General features: G+C 42.1%; 1 protein-coding gene across 7 annotated transcripts in view; it reads left to right on the forward strand.

Annotated features, from left to right (window-relative positions):
• Positions 1 to 17,633, forward strand: part of GTF2A1 (general transcription factor IIA subunit 1) — a 75,431-nt gene extending 57,798 nt beyond the window's left edge. For all 7 annotated transcript variants that reach the window (XM_039537080.1, XM_039537079.1, XM_039537081.1 and 4 more), the window contains 2 exons: positions 9,025 to 9,114; positions 13,091 to 17,633. In XM_039537080.1, coding sequence (XP_039393014.1) covers positions 9,025 to 9,114; positions 13,091 to 13,198 — 198 coding nt within the window. In that variant the 3' untranslated portion in view covers positions 13,199 to 17,633. The remainder of the gene's footprint in view (positions 1 to 9,024; positions 9,115 to 13,090) is intronic.
• Positions 17,634 to 23,295: the final 5,662 nt, after the last annotated feature.

Consider the following 23,295-nt stretch of genomic DNA (forward strand, 5'->3'; position numbering starts at 1 on the left):
TCTTTCTACTCTGAGATTGCATGGACTCCTCTGCTGGAGAGCTCTGCATCGCTGTCAGTGCTGCTGAGCTCGCCCCGATGTCCAACCAGGAATTGAGATTCAAACTGGCCAGACAGGAAAAGGAATTCAAATTTTCCCGGGGCTTTTCCTGTATGGCTGATCAGAACATCTGAGCTCGGACTGCTGTCCAGAGCGTCAACACAGTGGTGCACTGTGGGATAGCTCCCGGAGCTACTAAGTTCGATTTGCATCCACACCTAGCCTAATTCGACATAGCCATGTCGAATTTAGCACTACTCCCCTCGTAGGGGTGGAGTATCGAATTCGAACTAAAGAGCCCTCTAGGTCGAACTAATTAGCATCCTGGTGTGGACGGTTGCACGGTTAAATCGAATTAACGCTGCTAAATTCGACATAAACTCCTAGTGTAGACCAGGCCTTAGTTCATAGTTAGTAGTACCTGTAGTTGAAAGTAGTTTAGTTTAGTGTGCCCGGGTCCCCGGGCACACTGGCAAGCGGCTGATGCCTGTGAGTGATCCACACGCGGACTATTTACGCTGTCTGCGGGAAACCCACCTCAGCGATTGCTGCTAGATTTGCAGATCCTTCAAGCCTCGGACCAAGGAGGAACGGGACATTCGGCTCTGAGCCATTTTGATGGAGTCAGCCTTAACCCCTGACACTGTTGCGCCGCTCCAAGTTGGCACTGAGCACCGCGGCATCAGTGTGCTGCTACCTTTCGGTGCCTTCCACCAGCCAGCACCACTCCCCATCAGCGGGATGCTTCAAAAAAAGCTAAGAAGAGGTCTTCTCCACTGAGAAACCAGAGCAAGACCAGGGGAGAGACTAGACCCGTGCTGGGCAGTTCTTAGTCCCCATCAGCCTCTCGCCTCTGACTCAAGTTGAGCGGAGTAGCCTGGCCCACTCTGAGCCGACCTTCCTGGATGTCTGGGTGCCATCCACGCCGGAGGTCCTGCAAGCAGCCCAGGATGTTATGTCTCTGCCGGTACCGGGGCACTGCCACCATTGGGTCCCTGGTCCAGAGGCAAGCCACTACTTGGATCCCTGCAGTCGCCGCCTGGACAGTACCATTTACGGTCTAGGGAAGGTTCCCGACACCATTCCCCGCTCAGCGACAGCCCTGTGCGCAGTCCGTGCTGGTCCCCATCGACCCCCACCAGGTTGTCTGGCTGGGTACCAACTGGCAGGGGTTCCAGGCACCGCTCTGCCTCGAGTAGACCTCGCGAGGAAAGCATGCCCCATCGGGACCAGGACAGACGGCACTGGAGGTTCTTGTCTGTGAGAGGCTACTGTAGCCCTTCGCAGTACGGGCATTGATGCTGTTCCTGTTCTTCGTCTCGCTCGAGGTCCCTGCCGTGGCACCACTCCCACAGTCCCAGGCATCGATCGCCAGCACCTCACCATCGCAGATCTGCCCATCAGAGCCAGTCGCGGAGCAGCTGCAACTGGTGGTACTCTGTTCTTCCATGCCAGGATCACGGTGCTGTGGTCGGCACCATTCCCGATGCCACCGCTCGTCCCAGGATAGTGGCAGATCATCTGCCAGCCTGGCCTCCCTTCGCAGTCGTCAGTCAATGGGCCAGGCTAGTCAGGCTGAACAGCCTGCTCTGCCAGTCCCACAGCAGGTGCAGTGGCACTAATCTCCTTGGCTGGCACCATGGTACCAGTGGGCTCTGTGGCCCCCAGCACAGCCCCCGGTGGTGGCTCGCGCGGTGTCAGGAGCCTTGGAGAGACTGTCGGCCTCCTTTTCTTAGCCTCCCAGGAAGGAGTCAGTGGAGCGTTCATCCCCGGTCCCGCGCCCAGAGGGGGACCAAGCGGTGGATCTGCGGCACCGGTGGATACGCAGAGTACTGCACCCCCATCCTCATCCTCCCCGGATGAGGCTATCACGGCCCCTCCTCCGCCAGTCCCGCAGGAGGACTCTAAAGCCCACCAGGAACTGTTGAAAAGGGTGGCTTCAAGCCGAGGAGGTGGAGAAACCCTCGGACTCCCTCTTCAATGTTCTCTGGGCTTCAGCACCGGGCAGGGTGGCTCTCCCACTCCATGAAGGGGTGGCAAAAATCTCGAACGCCTTGTGGCAAACCCCGGCTTCCTTGCCCCCAATCTCTAAGAGGACAGAACGGAAGTACTTCGTGCTTGCCAAGGGGCATGAATACCTGTACATCCACCCTGCCCCCAACTCCCTGGTGGTCAAGTCAGTCAATCACAGGGAAAGGCAAGGCCAACCAGCCCCTACTTGTAAGAGTAAGGACTCAAAGGCTGGATCTATTCGGGAGAAAGGTCTATTCGTCCTCAAGTTTCCAACTGAGGGTGGCAAACCACCAAGCCCTCCTGGGGAGATACGAGTTCAATTTGTGGGGCTCTGCCCAAATTCGAGGACTCCTTTCAAGAGCGTGACAAAAGAGTTCAAGGCTCTGGTGGAGGAGGGTACAACTGCTGCCAGGATGTCCCTTCAGTCAGCCTTGGATGCCGCAGATACGGCTGCAAGGTCTATGGCCTCCATGGTGTCCATGAGGAGGACGTTGTGGCTCCTATTGTCCGGGTTGTCCAGCGAGGCGCAGAACTCCTTACAGGACCTTCCATTCGATGGCAAGGCCCTGTTAGCGGAACAGACGGACGTGAAATTGCATGGCCTGAAAGATTCCCACACAACACTAAAGACACTTGGCATCTGTCCTGGCCAGGACAAGTTTAAGCTGCAGCAGGCTCCCACCCAGGCCACCCACTCTAAATAAGAGCCCCCTTATAAAAAGTCAAGGGATTATAAGAAACACTCACAGAGGCAATCCCGGTCTGCACCCTAGCCTGGGCCCTTCAAAGGTAAACAGGCGGGAAATCATCAGTTTTGACAGAACACCCAGGGGCGACTTACCAGTTCATACTAGGGATCCACCCGAAATAAAGCTTCCCTTCTCCAACCGGTTGTGTGCTTTTCTCCCCGAGTGGTCGTGGCTGACCTTGGACCAATGGGTCCTCAACACCATCTCCTGGGGCTACACCTTCTAGTTTACTTCTATCCCTCCCACCCACCCGCCATCCTCGTCCCTCCTTAAGGACCCTTCTCACGAGACCGTGCTCAAGCAGGAGGTGAAGTGACTCAGCCTAGAAGCAGTGGAGGTGGTACCAACAGAGTTCAGACACAAGGGGTTCTACTCCTGCTACTTCCTTATCCCGAAGGCCAAAGGTGGGCTCAGACCCATCCTGGACCTGCGAGGCCTGAACCAGAACTTGGTAAAGCTCCAGTTTTGCATGGCCTCTCTGGCCTCCAATATCCCATCCCGAGGACAAGACGCGAATTTCCACATTCATATATTCAAGGGACACCGACGTTTCCTCCGTTTCACATTTGGGCAGGAACACTACCAATTTACGGTCCTCCTGTTTGTCCTGTCCACTGCTCCCAGGGTGTTCACACAGTGTATGTCTGTGGTAGTGGCCTACCTCAGACGTCGCGGGGTCTAGATCTTTCCCTATCTTGACGACTGGCTGGTCAAGGGCAGCTCCAGGTCGCAGGTATGGGATCACGCGGTGCTCCTCCTGTCCACATGCACCACTCTGGGCCTGTTGGTAAACGACAACAAGCCCACTTCGTTCCAGTGCAGCGCATAGAGTTTTATTGGGGCAGTTCTGGACGCGACGTCGGCCAGGGCCTCCATCCCACTGGACAGATTCAAGACCCTAAGGGAGCTCATCAGCACAGTCACAAGGTTCCCCGTGGCCAAAGCCAGAGCGTGCCTCCAGCTCCTGGGGCATATGTTGGCGTGCACATATGTAGTTTGCCACGCCAGACTCAGGATGAGGCCCCTCCAGCTCTGGTTGGCCTCTGTGTTCTCCCAGTCCAGAGACAGGATTGACAAAGTCCTCATAGTGCTCGAACCAGTGATCGCCTCTCTGCGATGGTGGTACTCTCCAGGGAACATGGTCCACGGGGTCTTGTTCAGGGGCTGGCCCCCATCCATGGAGCGGGTATCTGACACGTCGGACTTGGGGTGGAAAGCCCATGTGGGGAAAGTTCAGACCCAAGGTCTGTGGTCCGCACAGGACCTTGCCCTGCATATAAATGTCAAGGAGCTCAGGGTGGTCCATCTGGCATGCGTGGCCTTCTCCTCACACCTGAATGGCAGAGTGATCAGGGTTCTCACAGACAACCCGGCCTCAATGTTCTACATCAACAGGCAAGATGGGGCCCACTCCTCTGCCCGGAAGCCCTCAGGCTGTGGGACTTCTGTATAGCCCACAATATTTGCCTGGAAGCCCACCACTTACCGGGTGCCTGGAACGCTCAGGCGGAGACTTCTCTCAGCACAAGTGGTCACTGCACCCAGAGGTGGTGCACAGGATTTTCCAAATGTGGGGCACTCCTCAGGTGGACCTGTTTGCGACACGGCAGAACCGCTGGTGTCCCTGCTTCTACTCAGAAGGGGGCTGGGCGGGGCACTATCTCCGATGCCTTCCTCCTATCTTGGTCAGGCCACCTTCTCTATGCCTTTCCCCCGATCCAGCTGATTGGCAAGATCTTGGAAAAGATAAAAACGGACAGGGCCTGGGTCCTCCTGATCGCCCCGGCATGGCCCAGGGAATATTGGTACGGGACTCCACGAGCCTGGCAGTCACCCTGCTGTTGGCATCCCGCCCAGACCTGCTATCCCGGAACCAGGGCTGCCTCCTCCATCCCAGCCTAGCGGCACTCCACCTCACGGTGTGACTGCTCAGTGGTTAGGCCGGGAGGAAAGGACTTGCTCGGAAAGGGTTCAGCACATCCTCCTGGAAAGCAGACAGCCCTCCACACATCATGCCTACCTGGCAAAGTGGTCTCGGTTTTTCCAGTGGGCAGCTGATAGGGGCATTTCACCTGTGGCTGCTCCAATTCAGCTCGTTTTAGACTACCTCTTTCACCTTAGAGCCCAGGGTCTACCGTCCTCATCCGTCAACGTGCACTTGACGGCCATTTCAGCCTTTCACCTGCCAGTGCACGGCCATATGGTGTTCTCCGATGTGATGACTGTCCAATTCCTCAAGGGTTTGGGTCGTCTCTTCCCGTACGTTAGGCCCCCAGTCTCACAGTGGGACCTGAGCTTGGTGCTGACCAGGTTGACGGGTCCCCCATTTGAACCGCTAGCTACATGCTCCTGGTTGCACCTCTTGTGGAAGGTAGCATTCTTGGTGGTGATCACATGCGCTAGACGGGTCTTGGAGCTCCGGGCCCTGACCTCTGAACCCCCGTACATGCTGTTCCATAAGGATAAGGTCCAGCTCCGACTACATCCTTCGTTCCTCCCCAAGGTGGTCTCCGCCTACCATATGGGTCAAGACTTTTTCCTGCCGGTGCTCTATCCCAAGCCCCATGCGTCTAGTGAGGTGCGCCACATTCACATGCTGGATGTGAGATGGGCTCTGGCTTTTTACCTAGAACGTACAAAACCATTCAGGAAGTCCTTGCGGCTGTTCACCTTGGCCGAACGCATGAGAGGTCAGCCGATCTCCACTGAGTGGCTCTCCAACTGGATCACCTTGAGTATTCGTACCTGTTATGACCTGGTGGTAGTCCCCCCGCCGCTGATTGTGAGGGTGCACTCAACTAGGGCGCAAGCCTCGGCTGCATTTTTGGCCCATGTCCCCATCCAGGATATTTGTAGGGCTGCCACATGGTTGTCGGTTCACACGTTCACCTTGCATTATGCGACCTTCTCCCAAACCAGGGAGGACGCCGGGTTCAGCAGGGCTGTACTCCATCCTGGGTTTCTGTGAACTCCTACCCATCTCCAACAGATATAGCTTGGAATCACCTATTGTGGAATGCACATGAGCAATCACTCGAAGAAGAAAAGACAGTTACCTTTTCCGTAATTGGTGTTCTTTGAGATGTGTTGCTCATGTCTATTCCACATCCCACCCTCCTTCCCCTCTGCCGGAGTTGTCGGCAAGAAGGAACTGAGGGTGGGGAAAGCGCGCAGTGCCCCTTATACCGCGCCATGGAGGCGCCACTCCAGGGGTCGCTAGGGGTGCTCCCCTGTGGGTACTGCTAGGGGAAAAACTTGCGGCACCAGTGCACGTGGCGAGCACGCACACCTACTGTGGAATGGACATGAGCAACACATCTCAAAACACCAGTTACGGAAAAAGTAACTGTCTTTTTACTTCCAGATCACTAATGAAAATATCAAATAGCATTGGGCCTGCTGAACCCCACTACCCCTACTCAGTGATGATTTCCCACTGGCAGCTATTTTTTGTGCTCTCTTCCTTGCCCGGTTGTTTATCCATTTAATGTGTGCTCTATTAATATTGTACAGTGCTAACTTTTAAATCAGAATGTCATTCAGTGCCAAGTCAAATCCTTACAAAAGTTTGTCATACATCTACAGTTACCTTTATCAACCATCACGGTGCATTTGATTTAAATCACTAGTCAGGAAGATTCGATTTAATCATGGTTTTCTATATAAAAGTGCATTCTTGTTGGTTGTTATAACCTTAATACATATTCTTCGCAACTCAGAGATAGATGTAGGTTTCATTTTTAGAAGGTACACACTATGCATTTTTAAACAGTGATTTATATTGAAAACTTTTCAGATTAGTTTTACAGCTATATCAGAAAATGAATGAGTGTTTGGTTATTTCATTTACCAAAGGCAATTGAAGCAGATATTTATGAAGTCATTGGGAGGTGAACTATCTCCAGTTCAACAGGTTAATCGTTAATATTTGGAGGATTTTCTTGCCATTCTGTATTAGGAGGAGAACACCAGACAGACATTTAAATGTTTTATTTAACTAAAACAACAACGTTATGTAGTCTGGATTTTTTTCTTCAGCAGCAAACATACAATATTTTAACAAAACAAGCATATGTCTCTCACTTCTCACATTTATCTCCAGACTTCTTCTCCTTGTCCAGATTTTTGCGCCCCCAACAATCTTCTATTCTTTGAACTTTTTGAAACTTTTCACTTTTAGAGAGAGGTAAGGGATTAACTTTGTGTACACAAACTTGCAAAGGGACAACAGGGTTGAGGTCTGTTATTTCTCACCTCTATATATTATTTATTTATTTAAAATATTTTTGCTGTTAACTAGCATGTTACCACTGGGGAGACAAATCCACAGTTTGAGAACTGCAAAACTAAGCATCTTTAGACTGAGCACTGAGTCCCATTGGGTAAATAGAAAGATTAACCTAAATAATCTACTCGGATGCCTGTGGAAACCCCATAAAATTGGGTCTCTAATCCATGAACTATTGGAACTCATTTACAAAACTTTTTCTTAAACATTACATTAATATAGTCTCATACTATAGAATTTCGATTTAAATAAAATGATTTTTTTAAAAAAAATCATGATTTTTATCCACCCTGTCAATCATCCTCGTAATCTCACCAAAGAATGAAATCAGCCTTGTTTGACAAGACCTATTTTCTATAAGTTCTTGTTGATGAATATGTTCCTGTCTTTTAATTCTTTATCAGTTGGCTCCTGTATCAGAATTTCCATTCCCAGGATTCATATCAGGCTCCCTGAAGTATAGTTACCTGGGTTATCCTGCTTGCATTTTTTGAATATTGACAAAATATTAGCATTGTTCCAGTCTTCTGGAATTTCACTGATATTAAAAGATTTATTAAATATAACCATCAGCAGGCCAGAGATGATCTCAGCATAATGTTGCTCCTCCTCTTTTCACTGTTATCAATTGCTTTATAAGGAACTCATTCCAGTTCTGTGCATCTGATAGGTCACTTTAATACACCCACCATCTGTGAGGGTGGAGGAGGTAGGGCATCCTCTAGTACAAAGAAGCATGTTTTCCTTCTTGGATTGAAGAGAATACTATACCAACTAATCAAGAGCTAATATCATGGTTGATGGGGTTTAAACTTGCCTTGCCCAGTGCCTCTTATAATTAACCCATAAAATGAGAAAGCAATGGTGAGGGAATATGAGAGACTTTTTTAGGAAAAACATGTTTCATGTTTTCAATAGTGATTTATCAAGTAGCATTTAAAATATATGCTGTTTACATATGATTATAAAAACCCCTTCATACCTCGCTGGTTCTCAGTATAGGCAAATGCCAAAGTCATTTTGGAAAATGGGACGTGGGCACAGTAACATTTGGAGCTGCCCTGGGATAATTTATGAATACTGTATAATGTACTCGTTATTGGGGTGTTTACTGTATGACTACATTGGTTTAGCTGAACAGGAATCTGTCTGATTAACACAGATAGGAAGAAAAAGAATGGTTCAAGATAAGCCACCCCTCAGCAAACACTACAATTGTTAAGGGACCATGTCAGAAACATTGGCTCTGAGGACTCTTGTATAATCTCCTGCTGGGTCTAGAGAGTTGGTTTTAACCAGAAGGGCTTAAAGCCCAGAAACACAGAAGAACAAAAGAATTATAGCAGGGGGGTTGTTGTCAGAGAGCCAGACTGAGACACAGGTATCAGGAGATGCTAGGCATGCCTAGGTCACCATCAGGGAATGGGTAGCTTTTGGGCAAGATAAACATGCATGTAGGCTATTTATTTCTTAAAAGCTTTGTTCCAGTTGGTAAAATAAACAATACTTTTAGTTTAAGAAGGCTGTCTGTTCACTATATTCACCACTGGTCACTGTCTCCTAAAGGGAAAAAATGCAGGTGCCCAAACTCAATCAGACCAACTAGGTAAGAACAGGTAGTATGTAGGATACGGTAGCCCAGGTCCAGTCTGGGAGTGGGAGAATTGCGAACTTTCAATCAAAGATGGGTAAAGGGCAGAGACCTGACAAGTGAGGTGGTGCACTCTAGAGAGACCAGAAAGGGGACAGATGTCAAGCAAGCCCTGTAATCATGACAGGCACATCAAGTTTTACCTCAAAGTTTCATTCTCCCTGCACTCAACCCCTTATTAATATTATAACCAGAGCTTATTTTCATGCAAATGATCAAAATATCTATAATCTTAATAGATAGGAGTCAGTTTATCATAAACTATTTGCAAATGTTTCTTTTAGGAGCCTCTTAATAGTGAAGATGATGTGAGTGATGAGGAAGGACAAGAGCTGTTTGATACAGAGAATGTTGTCGTATGTCAATATGATAAGGTAAAATCTCTAAAAACAGAATCTTTATAAATGTCACTTTTCCTTGTTCCTCTTTCTCTGCTCCCCATCAAATCATGAATTTAAGCTCTATTTCAGTGCGTGTATACATGTGGCTATAAATATCTTAATAGTGTGATCTGATATTGTATATTTTAACATGTGAAACTGTTTTCTATTAGCTCCAACTTGTATGTCTACTTGCTTCTTGAAACTGTTATAAGCAAGGTTCAGTTAAAATTAGTGGTTGAACTTATTTTTCTTCCACACTATCTTCAGTGTGCCTGAAAAAGGATCACTTCTTTGGGTTGGTAAATCTGCATAGACTGCTAACAAAAGTGCCAGTTGATGCCAGATATGGTGGGTTTTGTATGATGTGGACAGTTGTCCACTGAGACAAGAGACTAAACAGCCATCTGAAGAGAACAATCTTTGGCTGCTATAACCCTGGATGGGAAATCACAACACACAGCCTTTCTTTTCTACATTCAGCTAGTAATCCCCTAGGTAGCTTGGTTCCTATATAGTGGCTAGCCTTTTTTTAAGAGCCTTGGGCTGGAGATATATTGGGCAAATAAAAAGAAAAAAAATGAAAAGATGTAGACGCAGAAAACCCCAAACTCACTGCAGGTTAGGATTGGTGAGATGTTCAGGTGGATTTCCCTCCTTCATTGTTTAGCTGAAGACTGGGTTCATAGGACCACAGTGTACTGATTACATGAAAAAGGCTCTTTTTACAGTGGAAAGAACTAAAACTTGAATGAAAAAAAAGATTGACTTTTCAAAAAACAGGAAAAAACCCTGAAGTTGTAATGTTCATTTACATCTAAACCCTATACCCTGCTCTCATTGCAGATTCAATATGAGGGTAGATAGGCTGGTTGAATTTTGTTCCTATATTTTTCTGGTGTTTTGAAGTAGGTTAGTGCTTAATCTTCTGAGCAGTATGGTTCTACTAGATATGTTCCAGTTTTGGCACTGCATCGTTTAACAGTTTTACATGTGAACTACTGGTTTGGATAGCTTTATTAGATTCTTCAGAAGGTGGGGCACACTTAGACTAGAATGCAAATCCTCATTACTTGGCCAAGCAGGTTTCCACAAATTTATCTGTTAATGTTTCAATCTGGTGCATTTCACTTCAGCTGTCATCTTTAATGATTTTTGGTTAATCTTGTGTTAATATACTAACAGAATCCACCAGAAAGTCTGCAAAGAAAAATAAGCTCTTCTACCTGGCAAATAATAAACACTGGACTCTTTGAAAACGTGAAACTTCACTTTCCTTTTGTGGAGGATAGTGATAAGTTAAGCTATTTGCGTGAGAGAGAAACTTGGGGGGTCTTGGATAGTCACTACTCAGAATTTGACACACTTTCCCTTACATTACTGTTGTCAAAGAATCAGCTGGGAATCTGGAAAATTGTGTGTTCAGGTGTTCTCTCGTTTACTATGTTGATGGGTAAAATATTTTGAATGGATGATGAAAAGCCCATTTATCCCTAAAATTACTATGTATGTTGAACTAGTTGGGCAATTAATGTAATTTTTACCTTTTAAGATGCATGTGGCTAAGCCCGCTTGCATGGTACAGTTTGGCCAGTGACTGTACACTTAAATACTATCTGGAATGAAAATAGGCCTGCAGTAGAACATAAGAACGGCCGTACCGGGTCAGACCAAAGGTCCATCTAGCCCAGTATCTGTCTACCGACAGTGGCCAATGCCAGGTGCCCCAGAGGGAGTGAACCTAACAGGTAATGATCAAGTGATCTCTCTCCTGCCATCCATCTCCATCCTCTGACAGACAGAGGCTAGGGACACCATTCCTTACCCATCCTGGCTAGTAGCCATTAATGGACTTAACCACCATGAATTTATCCAGCTCTCTTTTAAACATTGTTATAGTCCTAGCCTTCACAACCTCCTCAGGTAAGGAGTTCCACAAGTTGACTGTGCGCTGCGTGAAGAACTTCCTTTTATTTGTTTTAAACCTGCTGCCTATTAATTTCATTTGGTGACCCTTAGTTCTTGTATTATGGGAATAAGTAAATAACTTTTCCTTATCCACTTTCTCAACATCACTCATGATTTTATATACCTCTATCATATCCCCCCTTAGTCTCCTCTTTTCCAAAATGAAAAGTCCTAACCTCTTTAATCTCTCCTCATATGGTACCCATTCCAAACCCCTAATCATTTTAGTTGCCCTTCTCTGAACCTTTTCTAATGCCAGTATATCTTTTTTGAGATTAGGAGACCACATCTGTACGCAGTATTCAAGATGTGGGCGTACCATGGATTTATATAAGGGCAATAATATATTCTCAGTCTTATTCTCTATCCCCTTTTTAATGATTCCTAACACCCTGTTTGCTTTTTTGACCACCTCTGCACACTGCGTGGACATCTTCAGAGAACTGTCCACGATGACTCCAAGATAGAACATACCATTTTAATCAAATTTTTACAAGATACCCGATATCCCTTGTGTGGACATATTTAATTAATCGAGTCAAAATATACAAGAGATAAATGTATACTTAATGTAGCTTGCAGCCAAAATTGAATGATCAGTGCTTTTAGTTGTACTGTTCTCACTGTATTCTGAGAACAGCCGGGTGTTCAATTTTTTTGTGATTCAGTTGATAATTAAATTCACGTAGTGACTTGTTTTGAAAGCCTTTTTTCTTACTGGTCTCCATAGTTAGTAGTTTCTCTTGTTGGAGAGTCCAGTTTATTCTATTTTTATTTTACTATACTTTTACCTTAGTTGTCTCTTTGTTGTTACTGTTTCCTAAGGGGAAGACTTTTTTCTAAGGCACAAAGGCTAGTCAGGCATCCTGCTCCCACTTGTCTTTGAAAATCTCCCCTTATTTGTACCCTAGTAGTACCTGGAAGGATCAGGGCAAAGCATGCTATACGTCAGGGGTTCTCAGACTTCTTCTTTGTAAAAACTCCATGGTCCACATCTGGTTTTCTGCATATAAAAGCCAGGGCTGGCTTTAAGGGGTAGCAAGCAGGGGGCACCATGAAGCTAAGTTTCTCAGGCTTCTGCTTCAGCCCCAGGCTGTGGTGCTTCGACTTTCTGCCCTGGGACCCAGAGAGTCTAACGCTGGTCCTGTTTGGCAGACCCCCTGAAACGTGCTTGTGGCCCCCTGGTTGAAAACCACTGCTATACATGATGAAAAAGCGGCCCTGGACAGATTGCTTATAATTGACATAACTTAAAAAAAACCCAAACCTAAAATAAAAGCAAACTAATCAGGCATTCCTAATACAGTAGAACCTCAGAGTTACAAACACCAGAGTTACAAACTGCCCAGTTAACTGCACATCTCATTTGGAACTGGAAGTACACAAGCTGCAGCATAGACTGAAAAAGCAAATACAGTACAGTACTGTGTTAAATATAAACTACTAAAAAATAAAGGAAAACAGCATTTTTCTTCATAGTAAAATTTCAAAGCTGTGTTATGTCAGTGTTCAGTTGTAAACTTCTAAAAGAACAACCATAACGTTTTATTCAGAGTTAGGAACAACCTCCATTCCAGAGATGTTAGTAACTCTGAGGTTCTACTGTAAAACTGTAAAAATGGATTTCTACATTCCCAGTTCCAACAGGAAAAGGGTATTCATTCGTGTTAGAGATGGATAAAGATTAAATTACCTTCCTCGGTCTACTGTAAAATGTGTTACGTGTCTTGGATTTCACAATTATTATGGATACAGGGTTTATTTATGGCTCCTGTGGGAACTTGCCCTTGGCTAGAAAATGAGCCACAAATGCTGCCAGAGGTACAATAACACTTTGTTTTTTATGTCAGATCCTGGGTTTAGATCTCCATACATATATAATGATCAGTTATGTGACCAATCATTATCTGGATTTTCTTTCCTAATTTGTCAATTTAGTCTTGAAGTTGCTAATTGTTTCTGATACAGAGTACTATTTCAGTATGTATATTTTGTTTTTTAGATCCATAGAAGTAAAAACAAGTGGAAGTTTCACCTCAAAGATGGCATAATGAATCTCAATGGAAGAGATTACGTATTTTCCAAAGCCATTGGAGATGCAGAATGGTGAAGTTTTTAAAACAAAAAACTAGAAAAAAAGAAAAATCAGAAAGGGTTGAGACCTGGACATAAACTTCAACGAAAACTTATGTCTGCACATCAGAAAAGAACAGTACAAACAAAACTACCACAACGAAGGTAGAGCGTGGCAACATAGACACTACTACAAATGGGCAAGCCATGGGACTGTAGCAGCTAGCATTGTCTGGGATACCTTAGGGGTATCTTAATTATCAATTCTATAGACAGGTACCTGCAGCTGGTAATTAGCATGTAAGGCTTTGTCTCCCTCTTCCTCCCCTTGGGTTAAGGTTTTAAAATTTCTGCCACTGAACTGAAGGAACTCTTCCCTTTTGATATACTCTTAATCTGACAATGCTTATGTGTACACAAATCTTTGTTTTGATCACTTCCTTTTGGTAGTGAGGGTGGTCAGAATATTGTTTGAACGGCGTGCAGGCTTTGTACAGAAGAGTAAGAATTAAGGTGATAAATTTTAATTATCTTGTATAACGAAAATATTTTTAATTCTGCTATAGTCATGTATAATTTTAACTACATTTTTTTCTCAATTCTTCTCCCATAAACAAATTCTCATTCCTAGCAGTTACAAAATATAAAATGATTACTTATATTTTCCAGTCATTTCAATTTGACACAAATGACTCTTCTTTTCAAAAGTGCTGTGCACCTGTAGCTCCTTCTGAAAAATCAAACCACTTACTTCATTTTAAAATATATTCTCAGCATTTGAAGTGGTTCAGCCAGATGACGCTCAGAGGACTCTGTGGTAGCTTTCCTTCACTTCTTTAAAAGATCAGTGTCTTGGAGACCTTGCAAATGAAAACTCCAGGTATTCTGATCTTAGTGAATGCATTCCTCTAACCACTTACAACATTTACAGCCCAGGCATCCATGAATACTGTTGGACAAATACTACAGGAATGACTAAATTGGATAAGGGGAGGTTTTATAATACCTTAGCTGAAGTTCTGCTAATCAGGAAACAGAGCTTAATTGTAAAATACCCTGTAATTTTTAAGTATATTCTTACTGACAAGTTAAGATGTGTTGCAGGTAATCTGTGTAAAATCTCCAGGTGACATGCAATTTTGGTGGTTTTTGTTCTTTTTAAAAGAAAGCATCAGTGAGGAAATAGTTTATTTTGTTAGAGTAATGTAAGCAAAAAATTAAAATAGTGTGTCTTGGTAATGCAAAAATTAAGTCATCACATATGCCAAACCCTAACATAATTTCACTGATCTGAAAATGACATGTCATAAATAGCAAAAGGCTTTTGCTGTTGAGGGCAAACACATCTTTTCTTCATGTGGTGGTTCTGCTTGCAATCAGGCTTTCAGGAATGGAGTCCCTGCTGCAGCAGAGAAGGAGGAATTGGAATTATAGATCAGATATTTCCAACGAAGGAATGAGCATGCTTTATGTGGCTTCCCATTACAACTTAATAATGTTCTTACTAGCTACCTGAAAAGAAGGCAAATTTAACTCAAATTAGGGAGAACTGCAGAAGCAGAGACTTTACCCACTACTTCTTGGCTTTTGTTCTTGCAGAATGAAACTTTTAAAATTGTTTTTAATGAAATCACACGTGTATTTAATCAGCACTGTATATTAACTGCCTTCTGTCTCCCTTACCTGTCTTTCTTTACTGACCTCCAAGTGCATTCATAGTCTCAGTAGCTTACAGGAAATTCACAGCACATTGCAAGGAAGAAATCTGAGCAGTTACATATGTTTTTGCACCTGTGGTATCACTAAATAGAACAAAATGTCCTTAATTCACATGTAGAGCCATATGTTTATTAGTAAACCACCTGGTCTGCATACAATGTAAATGTCATTAAAGTTCAGTTTCTGGTGTTACTAATTAATTAATGCTGTAATCATTTAGTATACAAATTTGGCTCTGGACTTCAAGGTCTCTCAAGCTGAGTGGTGTTTTGTTTTTTTCTCAGTACAAAGCAGAAATTTTGTGTTTGTTTTTTTTTAATGTGCCACTGTGCTTTTAAAGCATATGTGATTACAGTGAAATCAATTACTTATCAACTAATTATTGCCCTTGCTTCTCTTGTGTATCTTTGAGTAGTGTTGATGGCTATCATGAGTATATTCATATCCTTTCAGATTACTTAATTATGGACTTAGAACAAATCCCATATGCTGCACAAATGAACCAATGAAACCCCTTTAGCTACAGATTCCTGTTTATACTACTGGAACCCAGATTACTGTACAAGATATTTAGTCTCTTCTTACATTTAGGGTCCTTCACCTACATGTTTAGAGCAGACATTGCCTAGCTTCTTTATTTATTTTAAGGGATACCACAGCTTTAAAGATGACTTAAATTTAGTTAATCTTGAAGGATGTTTAGAACCATCTGTACATGCACAGTGTCTTGCAAATTAATTATGGTATGCTTGAAGATGACGGTTTTGGTCTTTTAATACAAGTACCTGTGAAATCTTCTGAAAGCCAGTCAAATATAAACATACCAAACTGTGCTTTTATTTCTCTGTCAAGTGTTCCTTTTTTTAATCAGAAAGCATGTTTTAATTTCATTTTATTGTAGCAGCTTGCTGTAAGAATGTAGTTTGCTTAATTTTATTATTGTACTTGAATTTTAATCATGGTTTTAATGTTGTAATTGAACAGACCATTTCATTAGGTTCCATAGAAACCATTCCTTTCAGAGGGCAAGGGATTCCCATATTCATAGTTTTTAAATTATTAAAAAAAAATTCTTGAAAGTAGAAAATAGATTTTTTCATTTAAATAGTTCAGTATTATGAAGGCAATTAACGGTTTCAAGAGGGCTTATGTTTAGATTTGCACAGATAACAGAGCACCTTTTTTGACTCTAAGATGGAAAAACTGGGAATGATAACTTGGTTAAAATATTAACCATCAGGGCTAATGGAAATTTACAGAGCAACTGGACAAAGTTGGGAGTCTTGTGCCTTCTCAATTTGCAGATATTCCTGCTTTGTCAGCATGATGATACTCTAGGTCTATTGGATTCCTGAGACAGTAGATGTCCTGCAGTGCTTCAGTCATAAATAAACATTTCAGCTCTAATTATATCGGCTTTTTAGTGTGTGCAATCATTTAATAAAAACATCAAAGTTGAAAAGGAATAAAATATGTTGTTTGCTAAGGAGATAATAGAGACTTAGTCACATAAGGAACTTTATATTGGACTATTTAAATAAAATTTATAACTTTATTCTCTCCTGCCCCCAGTGTTAGTGGCAAAAAATGTCTGAGGTTTTATCCACCTTTTTCCTGCATTGTAATTACAAGCTCCTTTTTGACCTGAGTAATTGCCCTAGCAACAGTCAACGATTTTACAAGTACAAAGTTTTTGATTGCAGGTTTATTCTCAAAGGGAGTAGATTTGCTTCTGAAGCACAGTCGGTGGAAAAGAACAAATAACATGCTAAATGTAATATAACAGTTTTGTATCAATGTGTTTTTTTTTTTCCTTTTCTATTTTTGATGCAGTGTAAGAGTAAAGTAAACTTTGCTGGGTTTTAGTTTTGTTTTGTGAAAGTAACTGTATCATCCATCAATACCCAAAAGCAATTATGTCACCATAAAACACTACCAGGATAAAATTTTGTTATTCCAATGCAGGAGAAAAATGAGACCCTTTTCACTAGAGTTCACTTTGGAGTTTGTCTTCCATTTGAAAAAGTTCCTTTGTTGTTGTTTTGCAGAATGCAATAAAATGTTTAAAAATTAGATCTATGGCTTTAGGGTACTGCACACTGTGGATTTTTATTGGGTCGCCTTATACAGCTTTGCAATTTTTTATAAAGATTTAATTCAAAGTTGTTTCAGATTTTGAGTTTAGTGGTTACAGAAGATGGGGAAACTTGTATGTTGTTACATTTGTGTCTTTAGTCTTGGTTTCCTATTATTCTGAGTGCCTGGGGCATATGTACAAGCCAGGCCTTCTTTCCTGCAAATCAAGCTACTGTTGCCTACTCTTTTTCATGGTTCACTTTTTAAAATTCAGTTTGGATTGGATATTGAGGGCAAAAAGGAACTTTTTTAAACAGGAAGAACTATTTTGGATTAGCTACATGTGTAGCCATCTAAAGTTCACTTGTTCCAGTGTGCATTGGGTAATAATAAAAATATGGGGAAGGGGAATATCCTTTTTTGCTGTTCTGAGCTACTATTGTCAACTGCTGTTGTACATATACTGTTATGTGTAAGGGGGTAAATATATTTATTATGTTTGTAAAATTCATTCTGTACAATTGCAGATCAAGGTTGCTCTTCTGTGATATACAGGATATTATGTTTCAAAGGCCATGCTTGGAATACAATTAGAGAACTTAGTATTTTGATGTACTAAGACCTATTTTAAGTTTAATATTTTGCCTTTGCAAAAACTTTAATTAAAGATGTTATTTAAAAAATAAGCTTGCCATTTTATTTACTATTTTCTGATGCATTAAATAGTTAGACATACACAATTGTTTTAACTTGGACAGGATTCTGTAAGTATTTTCATAATATAGTGAATTTTATTCAAAGCAAGAAAAATACAAGTGTTTCCCTTTTAATCACTGAGGGAAACTTGCTGTGTAGTCTCTTCCATTTAACATGGCTCACTGTTCTGAGAAGTCAGCTTTTCATTTTGAGGTTGGAGGTTCAAATTTAGCACAAATTCTTCTTTTGCTGGTAACCTAAGCAAGATTTACATCACGACCTTTAGTGAAGGAAAAAAGCTAATAAAATAGCCCAGTACACCTAGATACTTAGTCTGAAGAACTGGAAATGCAAGATGAGATTTGGATGCAAACATTTTTTCTGAACATAAGCCATATAGCTTTGGCAAATGTATTTCACTAGTGAAGTCAGTATTTCCAATCTGACCAGATGACATATCTTTAGTCTTTGGTGAAATGTAAATCTCTTAAGGCTAATGGTTACCTTGTATCAGCATCATTAAGCTTATTTTTAGATGATAGGACTCCACTCCAAAAGAAGTATTACTAGGGCTGTCAAGCAATTAAAAAAATTAGTGCGATTAATCGTACTGTTAAACACTAATGGAATACCATTTATTTAAATATTTTGGGTGTTTTCTACATTTTCAAATATATTGATTTCAATTACAACACAATACAAAGTGTATATTGCTCACTTTATTTTTGATTACAAATATTTTGTACTGTAAAAAACAAAAAGAAATAGTATTTTTCAGTTCACCTAATGCAAGTACTGTAGTGCAATCTCTGTCATGAAAGTTGAACTTACAAATGTAGAATATATACAGAAAATAACTGCATTCAAAAATAAAACAATGTAAAACTTTAGACACTACAAGTCCATTCAGTCCTATTTCTTGTTCAGCCAATCGCTCAGACAAAGGTTTGTTTACATTTGAAGGAGATAATGCTGCCTGCTCCTTGTTCACGTCAGCTGAAAGTGAGAACAGGCGTTAACATGGCACTGTTGCAACTAGCGTTGCAAGGTATTTACATGCCAGATGCTCAAAGAGTCATATGTCACTTCATGCTTCATCCACCATTCCAGAGGACATGCGTCCAGGCTGATTACAGGTTCTGATCAATAACAATCCAAAGCAGTGCGGACCGACGCATTCATTTTCATCATCTGAGTCAGATGCCACCAGTAGAAGGTTGATTTTCTTTTTTGGTGGTTCGGGTTCTGTAGTTTCTGCATCGGAGTGTGGCTCTTTTAAGACATCTGAAAGAATTCTCCACACTTCATCCCTCTCAGATTTTGGAAGGCACTTCAGATTCTTAAACCTCGGGTCAAGTGCTGTAGCTATCTTTGGAAATCTCACAGCTGGTAATTTCTTTGCGTTTTGTCAAATCTGCAGCAAAAGTGTTCTTAAAATGAACATGTGCTGAGTCATCATCTGAGACTACTATAACATGAAATACATAGCAGAATATGGGTAAAACAGAGCCAGAGACATTCAGTTCTCCCCCAAGAAGTTCAGTCACAAATTTTATTAATGCATTATTTTTTTTAACAAGCGTCATCAGCATTGGAAGTGTGTCCTCTGGAATGGCGGCCAAAGCATGAAGGGGCATACAAATGTTTAGCATATCTGTCACATAAATACATTGCAGAGCCAGCTATTACCATTCGAATGCCTGTTCTCACTTTCTGGTGACTTTTTAAATTAGAAGTGGGCAGCATTATCTCCTGTAAATGTAAACAAACTTGTCTTAGCGATTGGCTGAACAAGAAGTAGCATTGAGTGGACATGTAGGCTCTAAAGTTTTTTACATTGTTTTGTTTTTTAGTGCAATTATGTAACTAAAAACTACATTTGTAAGTTGCATTTTCATGATACAGATCGCAGTACAATACTTGTATGAGGTGAACTGAAAAATACTACTTTTGTTATTTTTACAGTGCAAATATTTGTAATAAAAATATAAAGGGAGCACTGTACACTGTTGTACTCTGTGTTGTAATTGAAATCAGTATATTAGAAAAAATAGAAAAATATCCAAAATATTTAATAAATTTCAATTGGTACTCTATTGTTTAACAGTGCCATTAAAACTGCGATTGTGATTATTATTTTTTAGTCACGATTAATTTTTTTGAGTTAATCACATGAGTTGACTGTGATTAATTGACAGCCCTAAGTATTACATCTAGGAACAAAGAATGTACCCAATATCTATAGAATGGGGGACTATCCTGGAAAGCAATGACTTTGAAAAGGATTTATTGGACACAGTGGACAAGCAACTGAACATGAGCACCTAATGGAATGCTTTGGCAAAAAAGCTAATGATCCTTGGATGTATACAGGTATACAGCATTGGTGAAGCCAAGAGAACATTACTATGTAGTGTATGTAGAAGTGTATGGTTCTGGTGTCCACATTTTTAAAAAGTATGCTGAAAATTTGAGAGTGCAGAAAATAGTGACAAATTATTAGAAAGCTAGAACAAATTCCTTTCCCTGTAAGGAAGGATAAGATTTTATAATGATGAAAGTTGTTTTTCTCCTTATTCTAACCCCCACCCTCCTTGCACTCTTCTTTCTCAGCTGCATTTAGGTGCACAATCACAGGGAAAAAGTAAAATACTGTGATATTAAAAATCACAAGTTTTGTTCTTCCAGGTGATTTTTCGCAAAGTGCCTTTGCTGCCAACTCTCATCTTAGGCATTTATTCTCACTGTACTGTTGCTGATTTGAAAGGCAGAAGGTTGAAGTAATGTAGGAGATAATATGCTTTGGGATTTCATTGGATAATACTTACCCATCTGGTTCAGCCCATCTCCAAGAGCAACTGGATACACTGTGGAGGTGGCAGAAAGATGATCGACAAAGGAACATTCTTTCCCTGAAGTCTTCCTGCTGGATGTTGCAAATTAGAAAGACACCTGTTGCTGAGTCTAATGATCTTTTCTGTCATTTATACTACTTGCTCTATAACAGTGTTAATGTTGCTGTTATACGTCCAAAGGCCTAGGATACAGAGGAGCTATAGTGGTGAAGCAGCTGGGGAAAGGAAAGTAAAATTTGAATGGCAAAGATCTGCACTTGCAGGACAGTCTGTAGCTCTTTCAGCTTCTGCTTTAAACATTATTTCATGGATCAATTTTGTTCTTTTTCTCTTTGAGAGAAGAGAAGGAAGAAGAGAAGATAGTTATCAACCATAATAAAAATCACTCAGTCTCACAAGGTGGAAAACAATCTATGCTTCAACTGGTAAGCTTGATCTGAGATGATGAGTTTGAGTCTCATGTTTTGAAAGAGAAGGACTTTTAAGTTTGAGACTACAAGGTTCATGCTACTAAAATTATATGCTCAGTTTATCTTTACTGACTGCTTCTGTGTAAGGAAAAACATGATAGTATAGAAGCATAATTACTAATCTTATAATAATGTAAGGAGTCATCAGCTCTCAAACAGCCCATCATCTACAATGATCTTGGTCTTCAGACAACCTGTGCCAGATGCAGAGAGGGAGGAAACTTGAGTGCTGATAGAGGAAAATGGAACACAGGGTGAAACAACAAATTTCTCTAACTCTGTTGCGATAGAATTACAGGACATAGAATCTTCCTATCAACCTCTACTGATTACCAAATCCAGGGTAGTAAACTGCTTCAATCCTGAGTGCCTACAGACTGCATCAGAACAACACCCAGCACTAGGTACTGTGAAGAACTATCATCCTACTTTGCTGAAAAGATTGTGCATATTCAGGAAGACTTCTCAAATAGCATAGATCTGCTCCCCCTATACCAAACAGTCTCATTTTTCCTGGGGTTCAAGGAAATAATCTAATCAAGAAATATTGAATGCCCTAGGAGTATCGAGACTAAACAGTGACTCTGACCATTCTCTTCCTGACTTGTGAAGTCATGAGCAACTGGTGGTACTCATGGTGGTACTCATGACAAATAGCCCATGCATCATTCATTCAAGTAACGAATCTTCCCTTTCTCCAATCATGCAATAGTTCAACCAACACTGAAGAAACTCGCCTCAAATACATCCATTCTAGCCAACTACTGCACAGTAACAAGAACCTCCTTTTCCTGAGCAAGCTTATAGAGAAGGCCAACTCCAAGAAGCAGAGCTGTTCAAATGCCACAACGATCAGTTTTTGAACTCTCCTCGGTTTGGAGTATGAACTTCATACAGTTTGAAAATCAGGCAGTGTCGCAATTTAAAAAAAAGGTCCAGTCAGTGACAAGTCACAGTGAAGGTAACATTCTTGGGGAAAAGCCTGCAGATGTCAATTAACTATTACATTGTTTTCATTTGTTGTCTCTGGATGCTAGCCATCAAGATACTTGAGTGCCTAAATCCTACTTTTTAGGTACCACTGTGCACCACAAAACTCCAGTTCAGCTGCTGTCTAACCCTGTAGGCTCTAAAGTTTTTGCCTCTGGACATGTGCACTGCAGTCACACTCTAGGTGTCAGGGCACCTATCTCCTGGCTGAGCATGCACAATGCTGTTCTATGACAGGCATCACCTTTCTCTTGAAACCCAAAGTTATTCACAAAGAACGATAGGTGTTCAGCCACCAGAGTCAGGGGGTCGGGGGAGAGGGCTGATCTGGTAGGCTTGCTGAGAGGTGACCCACCTGATCAGAGCCCTCGGGTGAGTTCACACACAACATCTGGGGCCCAGTAAAAGAGTTAAAATCAATCTCTTGCCCTGTGGTTAGGGCACTCACTTGAAAGGTGGCTGATACTTGTTCAAAACCCTTGTGCTCCTTAGGAGGAGGGGAGTTTTGAAGCAGGACTTTCCACATCCTGGATGAGTCCCCTATCCACTGCCACCTCTGTTTTGTTTTGGGTCCCACATTCAACTTAAGTGGCCAAATGCCTATCTTCCCCCAATTCATGGATCAAACTCAGAGCTAGGCATCTCCTCCATTCTGGACTTAGGCATCTATCTACATGAGAGGGGTGGGGCTCAGCACACGTCCCTCTGGTTAGTGGTTTTTGTTGGCTAGCTTAAGCGGCCCCATCTCTGCAGTGTGCTGGCTTTGTGGATTGCAGTCTAAGGTGCCTATCTCTTCCCATTAATTGGATAGGGAACCTAGGTGCCTAACTTTGTAGATCACAGTGGTGTTCTGTGATTTTCTAGATGCCTAAAAATTGTGTGCTGCAATGCTCAGCATTGCAACCCATAAGTCCCTTAGTGGATGTGGGCCTCTGCTCTTAAGGGTTTGATGGAACCCAAAGAAAAGAGATGCTGTTTGTAGTTTTCTTCACCTACATCACCTTTTCAAGTGAAGCCTGAGGCAACTGCAGAAAATTTCTCAGCAAACTGGCTGAGCCCTGGGACAACCAGCAGGCAGTTTCTATAGACAATTAAGTATTTGGCCTCTTTGTTGTCATTGCCACCAAATCAGTCAGATTACATATTTAGGTGTCTAAATAAGGACCTGTCTTACATAACCATTTTTTAAAAAACTGGCTTATGCTCCTACAGTTAGGTACCCAAATTTAGACATTTTCATGTGTAAAGTAGAGATAATGGTATGTCCCAGTTTACAGACAGGTGGTGAGAATTAATTTGTTTGTACAGTGCTGTTGAAGATGTAAAAT

Source organism: Mauremys reevesii, linkage group 4 (assembly GCF_016161935.1).
Source record: "Mauremys reevesii isolate NIE-2019 linkage group 4, ASM1616193v1, whole genome shotgun sequence".
NCBI lineage: Eukaryota > Metazoa > Chordata > Testudines > Geoemydidae > Mauremys > Mauremys reevesii.